Source organism: Astyanax mexicanus, chromosome 6, assembly GCF_023375975.1.
Source record: "Astyanax mexicanus isolate ESR-SI-001 chromosome 6, AstMex3_surface, whole genome shotgun sequence".
NCBI lineage: Eukaryota > Metazoa > Chordata > Actinopteri > Characiformes > Acestrorhamphidae > Astyanax > Astyanax mexicanus.
This window is the reverse complement of record NC_064413.1, coordinates 10,949,339-10,960,746: the sequence shown is the minus strand read 5'-3', so window position 1 is coordinate 10,960,746 and position 11,408 is coordinate 10,949,339. Positions and strand designations below refer to the sequence as shown.

The following is an 11,408-nucleotide window of genomic DNA, read 5'->3' as shown; positions in this document are numbered from 1 at the left end:
AGTATGTGAGTATATTATTTTTGTTCAACTCATTTTTCGTTTCATTTTATATTTCTGTTTTTAAATGTTGATGATCATTCATGGATTTATCGGTAATTTGCCCAATATTTGAGTATTGTTTAATTATTAAGGTTTACTCCGCAGTGCCGCTGCTCGGCCGCTGGGTGTCGCTAAACTTTAGCTTGTGAAACGCCGGCCTCATAATCGCGCTGCGCCGGAGAATTGAGTTCAGTTTATTCACTGAACCGATTCAGTGGAATTCATTGGCTGAAAAGAAGTTGTTCGATTCACTGACTCAGCAGTGAAGGAGCAGTTCAGTCTCCGCTGGGTGTTCAGTTCTGATGCAGTCCGACTCCGCGCTGCGAGTGAATCTTCAACCAGAAAACACATTAAAATAATAAAAAATATAGTATTAAATCAGCGCGACTTAATCTGAATCAGCCCGCGATCAGAAGTGTATCAGACTTTAACTGAAGGCCCAGACTCCTGCACATAATTCGACTCGGTTGGATTGACTCGGTTCGCAGTTGAGGTTTGGAGCGGGAGGACACAGTCCTGGGCTCGGGAAAAGTGATCAGTCTGCTGCAGACAGCAGGACTGTCCTGACCGTCCCGCCGCATCAGCGCCCCGCTGCAGCCCCTCCCCCCGAGAGCAGCTCGTCGGAGGGTCCTGAAGCCCGCAGAGCCGGCTTCATCTCTGGGCTCTTATGATCTGCTGACTGGAGGCTGGCAGCGCTGGACCTGCTGGAGGTTCAGTTCTGGAAGACTGGAGGAGCCTGGCCCGGTTTTTCTCGCTCACTCTGGGGGTTCTGATTGTTCTGGGAGGATTTAACAGGAAATGAAATAAGAGTTTGAAGAGTTTTCTCTTCGTGTTTTCTACAAAAAACCCACTTGCATGGATGTATCATGGCCACGTTTGTATGCAGGGTGCAGTTTCTAGATGATACTGATCCATTCAACAGCACCAATTTTCCAGAGCCAACCAGACCCCCTCTGTTCACCTTCAGAGAGGACATCCCTCTTATTAACCAGATTGCGGGGGTGCACAGACTCCTCAAAGCGCCACAAAAGGTAGGTGGTTGTTAAATTGTTGCCCAAACTGGAGAATTGATCACTAACACATCTACAGGTTCTTGGAGGCTGCAAATATATATTCTGAGATAGTGCCTGGGATGATGTTGCATGCTATAGACCCGCTCACAACCTGCTGTAAACTTGCAGAAATGTATAGCCCTTTTATTGTTCTCTGGCTTGGCTGCAACGTTTCACTATTCTGTGCACCAACCGAAGAAGGGTGCTAGAGCAGGCCCTGTCAGGGTGCCAGTCACAGCAATGTCAAAAACAGTTCTCTACTATGCTAAAAGGTCACCTTTTAAACCTATGCTTGGGAATTGCAGAAATGTGAGCCTCTCTTGGAACCAAAACTTTGTCCACATATTTAACGTTGGCCCGCATTTGGGTGCCCACCAGGGTTAATGATGGGACCAATAAGGGGTAGTATTGGGTCCAGTCTGTGTTGTATACTGCACATTGGGCCTAGATGGGACCAGGGCTGGACTGGGTTCAAGGGCTGGACTGGGTCCAGCCTAGATGGGACCAGGGCTGGACCTGTAAGGTTCTCTGAAAGCTAATGGTGACATCATCTTGCCTGTAAATGAGGTGTAAAAGTGGTTATTGCTCTGCATTTACATCACTTGAATATTTTTATCCCCTCCAGCCCAGCCCAGCATCTTGTTGTCTTAATGAAACTAGAGATCCACACCTTTAGACAGCTCCAAAAACAGGTTCTAAACATCAGAATGGGTCATTTTTTCTGTGTTTAATAGTTATATCACTGACCGATGCACTGTAGGCCTCCACCTCTGGCTGCGTCTGCTCCAGACTTTTCACAGCAGTGTCTGCCTGCAGTCTAATTGTAGTCCTTTTCAGCACATAAACAAAACATTAATCCCAGAGCCGGGTTTAGGTGTGGTGCCATTGTGGTAACGTGGAATGTCCGGCAGCTGAGGACCAAGCGTCAGGACTGAGCTCAGGAGCCCACAGCTGTCAGTGGCTCGTCCAGGCTTCTCAGCAGTGCATAATATCAGCAATCATGTGGGGATAACATAAAGTATACATAACAAACCCATAACATCTGGAGTAGAATGCTGATCTGCTTAAAACATATGTATATATATATATATATATATATTAATTCCGGTGTCTATATAATGTTATATGTTGATGTTTATTTTTTAGACAATATAATGAAAAATCTAACATCAGAGAGAATAATGGCTCAGATAAATGTCAAGGACCTGCCTTGGGTCTGAGAACTAAGTAAAATGAACTTAAATATTGGTCTAAATATTGAATATTTCTCATTTTGAGATGCTTGTAAGTGTGTTATAAACATCTTTAGGTGTTTTATGTAGTTGTATCTACTGAAAGTGAGGTAATGTGAGTTAAATAGTATTAAATAATACATATAAGAACTATTATGTATTTAGACCAGATTTGAGATGATTTCACTTGCGAAGTGGGATCATTGGCATATCCAGAGACACAACGGTCGTTCTTTGGCCATCCTCTGTGCTTCCATCAGTCTTAGCATGGCACGTGGTTGGTCACAACATTGGAAATGTGGAATAGTGGGAAATTCCAGCATTCTTGATCAACCTACTGCAGTGTATAGTAGTGAGAAAAATTCTTTCACATCTTGGAATCTGGATCCTCTGCCTGATTAAAGTGTGCTGCAGAAATAAAGGGTTCCACTATTGTTCAAATTTGAAGGTTTATCGTGTCTACAATCAGCCTTTACCAAGCTGTGAAACCAGTATGACCAAGCAAAAGCATGCTGGTTGAATTAGAAGACCAACATGACCACATGGGCTCTTTTCACGCGGCAGCCATTTTTAATTGAAAGTGAGGCTGTGATGTGAGGAAGTAGGAGTAAGTTCACACTCAACAATGGTGTGGACCACATATCTTTAGCTATTATCACGTTTAACCATGTTTAATGGGCTGAAGAGGAATGTTTATTAACAAGAGCAGTTTTGTTAAAATGATACAGCAACTGCATAGAGTGGTGCATCACTAATATTGAAGAAGTGTTAAGGTTTTAGCCAACATTAGCTAACCTTGCTAATGCTAGCTGGCTGGGGCTAGCCCGACTCTCCAAGTCCGGTGAACAGTGCTGCTAATGCTGCTAGCCCAACTCTCCAAGCCTGGTGAAAATTATGTAACTACATAAATATATAATTCTGGAAACCTTAGTTTTTTAAACAGTTCTTTAAAAAACTTAGTTCTTTAAACACTAGCTAACCTAGCTTTAATTCTTAAGTTATAGCTAGCTAACCTAGCTTTAATTTATAAGTTATTACTAGATAATCAAGCTTTAATTTACAAGTTTTAAATAGCTACCCTAGCTTTAATTTATAAGTTATAACTAGCTAACCTAGCTTTAATTTATAAGTTATAACTAGCTAACCTAGCTTTAATTTATAAGTTATAACTAGCTAAACTAGCTTTAATTTATAAGGTATGACTAGCTAACCTTGCTTTAATTTATAAGTTTTAACTAGTTCACCTAGCTTTAATTTATACGTTATAGCTAGCTAACCTAGCTTTTAGTTAAATAGCTAACCTAGCTTTAATTTATAAGTTATAGCTAGCTAACCTAGCTTTAAGTTAAATAGCTAACCTAGCTTTAATTTATAAGTTATAACTAGCTAACCTAGCTTTAATTTATAAGTTATAACTAGCTAACCTAGGTTTAATTTATAAGTAATGACTAGCTAACCTGCAGCATTATCAGCACTGTTCACCGGACCCAGCTAGCTAGCATTAGCGAGGTTAGCTAATGTTGGCTAACAACAAGAAGACTATTAGAAAAGTTTGTGTTTATATATAGATTTGCATATTTACACGTTTTTGCCATTGTTTCCATTTCACATGTTTCAGGTCACGGCTCCAATGGCTGCCAGATATGCATCCTAAAAAATAAAATTAGTAGTTTTAAATATATTCAATACTCAACAATTATGTGTTATTTTCAGCCACAAGCCGTTGTAGGTATCCAGGTTTAAATGAACAAAACAAAACAAAAAAAGGTTTTATTTCATTGATCATTAGATATTCTACCCAAAATGCATTTTTATGATATAATACAATCTTAAAATAGGGAATGACATTTAAAATTAAAATTGTATTTACAGCTGAACTGAGCCTGCATAGTGAGGCAATACCACGACATAGAACATAAAATAAATGAATGAATAAACCTGACCGCACTCAAATGATAAACATTTTCTAATTTGTTTTTTGTACGTGATTTGTACAGCCCCCAGTTGCAACAGTAAGTCAACTGTCAATAATGTATTCTTGGAAATAATTAGAATTGTTACAAAACTCAAAACATACAAAAAGTAACAAAATGGAACAAGCACTTGAGACACAAGTGACAGATCAAATTTATAACACTAATACTGCTTTTTTCAGGTTATTGAAAGGTCATTGAAAAAAAAAGTAATTTAAATTAGACATTTTAATCTTCTTGTTGTACATTCTTGTGTGAAGGATTTTAAATAAATCTTGGGAATAAACATGAAAAATACAAACACAATTAACTATTTCTAATTTAAAAACCTGCACATACTGTATAGCAAAACTTTTTGAACACTATAAACTCGACATTGAACAGAAATTCAGTATGTCATGCACCGTTGACAAAAATGGTGCATGTCTTTCACAGCCTCAAAAGTGTTCATGAATTAATCCTGCTGGCAGCCAATTTACAGAGCCTCTAAACTAGCTAAGTTACCGTAGCAAACTCCCCATGCAGCTTTCCCCACCTGCCATTTTCAGGTCACGGTGGTGGACGGTCCCTTACACAGACTTCAAATTCGGCTTACATGATCTCACCAACCGTTTTAATGAACACAGGAATATTGAACAATGTCGCTAATATATATAGAGAATACCTAATAAGAAAGTGTTTTTATTACATAACTGGGGAAAGTGGCAAGTGTACAGGATAGTTACTAACGTATAAAGCTCTCAGCTTAACTAAATCAAATGGAACAAAGGTCAGCTTTTTTACTTGAATAATTTGATGTTTTAAAACGTTCTAAAACACTCAAGAAGTGTAAATTATACAAAGTACTGCTCTAGATAAGTGTTTGTGTGCTTTTCCCCTGCTCCTGTGCCTGCTGTTGTTTGCTACAGCTACAGCTAGTTAGCGTTAGCACTGTTAGCTGTGAAGCGTTAGCACTGTTAGCTCTGACATTTCACACATTTTACACATTTCTCAGTGTAAAAATATGCACAGTTATATGTGTTGTTTCAATAACAAATGTATAATGTTCACTAGACATACTTTAAAAGTACAGCTTACCTGGAAAACAGCAGCTTCCTCTTCAGGCTTTTTTTTCTGTGTTTTCTTCTCTTTTCCCCTCAGTTTGCCCTTCCAGCTAAGTTGGCGCCTAAAATGAGGCTGTTACAATATCCATGCGCTGTGACCGGAACTACTTGATCAATTTATTTGTTTGTAGCTTGACATAATTACTCAATTGAAAATAATTACATATCAGAGAACTAAATAATTAATATTTTTAACAATAGAAATTTCCCACACCAAAAAAACGAAAGCTTTGTTTTTTGCTCTATATTTTTAGGTGAAGGGACTCGATTACTGTGTGACTTGGCTGCTGAATAAGTCTGTAGCCCACCAAAAAAAAAAAAGTAAAACATTCAGTCCTACAGGTTTTTTTTTTTTACTCAAAGGTGTCAAATAATTTGTTTGCTTTTGTACTGTAGCTGTGATTAACATAGGTGCATTCTGGAAAATAGCAGTGTTAGGACCACTTCTGGCCCAAATAAGCAGACCAGATTTTGGTTTGATGACATGGAGACAGATCCGTAACAGACTATTATAAGACAATTCTGTATTGAATCCGGGCCAAATTCAAAAAACGGCAGTGGCTGTTATGCGGGTTTGCCAGAGGAAAACCAGATCTGGATCGGAGTCGTCTGCTATCAGGGTGAAGATATGTGGTCCATACCATTGTTGAGTGTGGACTTACTTCTACTTCCTTCCATCACAGCCTCACTTTCAATTAAAAATGGTGGCTGCGTGAAAAGAGCGAATTGGTTGACCAGAATCACTAAGCTGGTGAACCAGCACAACTTGCAAGACCAAGTTATTAGTCAATCATAATAACCAATCATAACAATCATAGTCCCTTCAGCAGTCACCCTGCAGCACCAGGCAGCATCATAGGGACCATGGGAAAAAATACTGGACAAAACAAGTAATAAATAAACTATACTACTTTTTCAAATGTGACATTGTAATGCCAAAACAAGAGTAAATAACAAAGACATGTGTACATATATTCTGTTGTTGGTTTGACATTAAACACTAGGTCACACCTGGAGAGAGTTTAGATTTATTAATTACTTTTTATCCAGTATTTTTCCATGGTGCTTGGTGCTGAAGGTGGGCTCGTAAACAGTGTAGCACTGTGCCTCCATCTTGGTCAAATATAATTAGGGGTTTAAATCATAGGGCATCTCATGCTAAAATATTATCACAAGAAATTTCCCATAATAACAATGATATCAAGATATTGTGATTCTGATATTTTATATATCGCAAGACAATTCTCTGCAATACTTTACGGAAACTGTAAAATAAAACCACCTAAATAAGCAAATAATTGAAATGATGGTGTCAGTTTCACAGATTTTAACAACCAGTATTCTTCACCTCAGGTTCACCCTGTTCATCTGATTAGCTTCATAGCTTAGGAATAATGAAGCAGTAATTTTAGTAAGTCCAGTTGGGGGGAGTCTTAGAACGCCTACACTGTAAAACCCGATAAGTTGACTAAACTCAAAACTTTTGTTGTAACTGATTACCTAATAAATTTTAAGTTCATGTAATATAATTTTTACGTACAGTATACTTAACAAATACATATACATATATATTTAAAATTAATACACACCCAGTATGCAAATAGATTGTGACAGAAGCCAATGGAAAAGAGGCTGCCAATGGCAACAGACTAAACTCAGTTATTATAAGTTGGTTTAACTCAAAGATCTCAGTTTGAGTGTATCTGTGCCCACAAATTTTCATCTAACTCAAAATAGTTGAGTATTGTTTAGAAATCTCCAATTTTATGTAAAACAGACTTAATTTATTTAAGTTCAAACAACTTCTGGGTTTACAGTGTATGTTTCAATAAGAATATTTTGGTATTTGATGCCACATATCAATGTTGCATTGCAAACTTAAAAAATAAATACAGTAAAGATGATCATTATAGTTTGTTTAACATAATTTGAACATATGGACTGCACACTAAAAAGCCTTATGATTTCCATTCACACACATTGTAGCATCACTCGACCCCCTACACACTCGTTTGAGGATCTTCAACCCGGAGTTCCCTCCTGCAACAGCTTGTTTTTCAGGATGTACCATATCTGCTGCCAATTCTCCTACACAGCAGCCCCAGTGTGTCCAGTGCCCAGGATGACCAGTATATTTTGATGATCTGCAGGAAAACGGTCTTATTCATTTAGGAATGTGTTGAAAACAGAATGCCTGATCTGAGTAGTGAATAGACTGCACTGTGTCACCTTGTGTAAGTCACCACCGCCATGATGATGTAAACTCTAAAATAGCTGCATCTCCTGCACTTGAGGTCAGACTGGGAGCTTTGATTTCTCCAGCACTAAATCCATCTGATATTACAGTTCGTATAACATAACATTATGACCACATTCTTGTTTCTACATCCATTATCTGATTATTTCTTTAGCTCCATTAATCATACAGGACTTACAGAGTTACTGTAAGTAACTGATTGTTTGTACAGATTCTGCGTCGTCATGTTGGTCTCTGTATAGCAGTGTTACTGTATTTCCTCATGCACCGGTTAACAGGGAACTCGCTGATTTTCAGACTCCCTCAATTATCTTTACTGAGCTTCAACGCAAGTAACAGGAGCACAGCTAATGTGTGTGGATGTTTCTCCAGCACAGACTAGTGATTGTTGGGAACATGGCATCACGCTAAAGTTTAATACTTTGATCTGTGTTTGATCCTGCATGCCTCCCGCAGCACCACTCCTCTTTACAGCTGCACAGAGCTCTGTGTGTGATCCTTCCACAGCAATGATTACTGGAGCTCAGCTACAGCAGTTGCATTTAATAAAATAAAAACACGTACTGAGCTTCATTCTGGAGAAGAGAAAAGGTGTCAGGTTCCCCACTCAGTCTCACATTGTGCTATTTCTAAATTAATACTCACCAACACACACTGCAGACAGTCCTCACTGATAATAATCTGAATAAATGCTGAATGAATTAATGCCAATGTTGAGTTTAGTGTTTTTAATGACTGTTTTAATTTTAATTTCATTTTTACTTCAACCAGAGTGAACAATGGGCTGAACGTTTGGTCACTCCGGTTTAGTTTCACTCTAGTTTTATTTATTTGCTCTTTTAAATATCACATTATAAGTGGAGCTTTTTTAGCTAGAGTTGAACGGTTTCATTCTGATGGAGTGTAAACTCTGGTAAGGGTGTTTTAACTGAATTATTGGTGTACATAGGAACAGGCAGTACCCTTAGCCATTGATTAAAACATAAACGGAAGCCACTTAACCCTGCTATTTATGCTTTCACATTAACAAACACTGAAGTGTGAAAAAGGTCTATTACAGACTGTTTTCCTGTATCTGGTTCTCTTCATACTTTATTATTATCCTCATTTCACCCTGTTCTACAATGCTCAGGACCCCACAAAGGGAATAATAGGATACAGGAGTGAAGGAGGGGAAGAAGGAAATGAGGTTAGAAGTAGTTAGTTTGTTAGAGGAGTTAGGAGAGTAAGTGCGATGAAGACTGCTTGTACCAGGAGTTGGGTGGCCTGTTGCGTCAGAAACGTTCAATTTTTCTGATGTTATAAAGCTTGAAGCGGCAGTATCGAGCAACTGAGGCCACATGGTGCGTGAAGGAGAGCTGGTCATCAACCATAACACCCAGGTTCCTAGCAATCTTTGTCGGTGAGAGAGAGAAAGAGTCAATGGTTATAGTGAAGTTGTGTTGAAAAGATGGTTTTGCTGGTATAACCAGAAGTTCAGTCTTTGAGAGATTTAATTGAAGGTGATGCTCCTTCATCCATGAGGATATGTCTGAGAGACACTGCGATATCCGTGCAGAGATTGAGTGATCTTCAGGTGAGAATGACAGGTATAGCTGGGTGTCATCAGCAAAGCCATGTGGTAGGAAAAGCCATGTGAGCGGATAACCTGACCTAGAGAGGCAGTGTATATAGAGAAGAGAAAAGGTCCCAGTAACGAATGGGGAACCCCAGTGGATAAGGAGTGGGCTGAGGACAGCTGTCCTTGCCATGACACCTTGAACGAGCACCCAGTGAGGTATGATCTGAACCATGACAGCACATTGTCTGAGATCCCTGATGATTGCAGGTGCAATGGTTTGCAGTAGGTTTGAAGGAATTGGGTCAAGTGGACACGTAGTAGGTTGGCTACGTGTTAGGAAAGCCAGTGTCTCGTTCTCAGTGAGAAGAGTGAACGAAGAGAAAGTGATGCCTTTGGTAGAGGGATACCGGGCAGCAGAGCATGTCGTAGGACTGCTACATGTTACATTAGTAAACTATTTGCTGATGGCTGCCACTTTCCCAGTAAAGAATGAGGCAAGTGTTTCAGCTGTAAGTCATGTAGTCAGAGGTGGAGGGTTTTTGTGATAAAATTCAGCTTTAGCAATTGTTCAATCTATCTATCTAGCTATCTATCTATCTATCTATTAGGTAGCAATGAGAGGCAATTAGCAAGACAACCCCTATAAAGGAGTGTTTCTGCAGGTGGTGACCACAGACCTATTCTCTGTTCAAATCCTTTTTGGCTGATGTTTTGGGTACTTTTGCATTTTGTCAGTTGTCTCACCATAAAGGTAGCATGTGACAGTGTCTACAACCCACATAAGTTGCTCAGGTAGTGCAGCTCATCCAGGATGCAGGATGGCACATCAATGCATGCTGTGGCAAAAAGGTTTGCACAGCGTCCAGATCATGGAGCAGATACCAGGAGACAGGCCAGTAGACCAGAAGACATGGAGGGGGGCATAGGAGGGTATCCAGCAGCCGGACTGCTGCCTCCTCCTTTGTGCAAAGAGGAACAGGAAGAGCAGTGCAAGAGCCCTGAAAAATATAAGTCTATTATACTGCACTGATACTGGACAACTACACAATAGGGGTGTTCTAAAATTTTTGACTGGTAGTGCATATATGTATGTATATACAGTGAGTCCAAGAAGTATTTGATCCCTTGCTGATTTTCTTCGTTGGCCCACTAATAAAGACATGATCATTCTATACTTTTAATGGTAGATGTATTCCTACATGGAGAGACAGAATATTAAAAAGAAAATCCAGAAAATAAATCTAAGGAATATATATTAATTGATTTGTATTTCATGGAGTGAAATAAGTATTTGATCCCTTAGTATTCATTAGCAGTTCTGGCTTTTACAGACCAGTTAGACACTCCCAATCAACTTGTTACCTGACCTGAAGCCACCTGTTCTCACTAATCACTTGTGTGAAAAACACCTGTCCACAGAATCAGACAGATCACACAGATTTCAAGTCTCCAACATGGGTAAAACCAAAGAGCTGTCACAGGACCTCAGAGTCAGAATGGTTGACCTTCACAAAGCTGGAATGGGCTACAAAAAGATTAGTAAGGTGTTGGATGTGAAAGTAACAACTATTGGTGCAATTATCAGAAAGTTTAAAGAGTATAACATGACAATCAACAGACCTCGGCCCGGTGCTCCAAAGAAGATTTCGCCTCGTGGGGTGGCAATGATGCTGAGAACGGTCAGAAATCGTCCTGCAACCACTCGGCAGGAGTTAGCAAATGACCTGAAGGCAGCTGGGACCACAGTTTGCAAGGAAACAATTGGCAACACTTTGCGCAACAATGGATTCACATCCTGCAGTGCCCGAAAGGTACCCCTGCTGAAGAGAGCACATGTGGAGGCGCGCCTCAAGTATGCCAATGATCATTTGAAAGATGAACCAAGTTATTGGGAGAAGGTTTTGTGGTCAGACGAGACCAAAATTGAACTTTTTGGCCTCAACTCCACCCGCCATGTGTGGAGGAAGAAAAATGCTGCCTATGACCCCAAGAACACTGTGCCCACCGTCAAGCATGGAGGTGGAAGCATAATGTTTTGGGGGTGTTTCTCTGCCAAGGGTACAGGGCTACTTCACCGCATCACTGGGAAGATGGATGGAGCCATGTACCGCACAATCCTGAGGGACAACCTCCTCCCCTCTGCCAGGGATCTGAAAATGGGCCGTGGTTGGGTCTTCCAACATGATAACGA

General features: G+C 39.8%; 1 protein-coding gene across 2 annotated transcripts in view; it reads left to right on the top strand.

Moving 5' to 3' along the window:
• Positions 1-320: 320 nt before the first annotated feature.
• fhod3b (formin homology 2 domain containing 3b) overlaps positions 321-11,408 on the top strand; it is a 403,456-nt gene continuing 392,368 nt past the window's right edge. Inside the window, exon 1 of one of the 2 annotated variants that reach the window (XM_049480538.1) lies at positions 321-1,070. In XM_049480538.1, coding sequence (XP_049336495.1) covers positions 906-1,070 — 165 coding nt within the window. In that variant the 5' untranslated portion in view covers positions 321-905. The remainder of the gene's footprint in view (positions 1,071-11,408) is intronic. The other variant, XM_049480537.1, reaches the window with a different exon arrangement.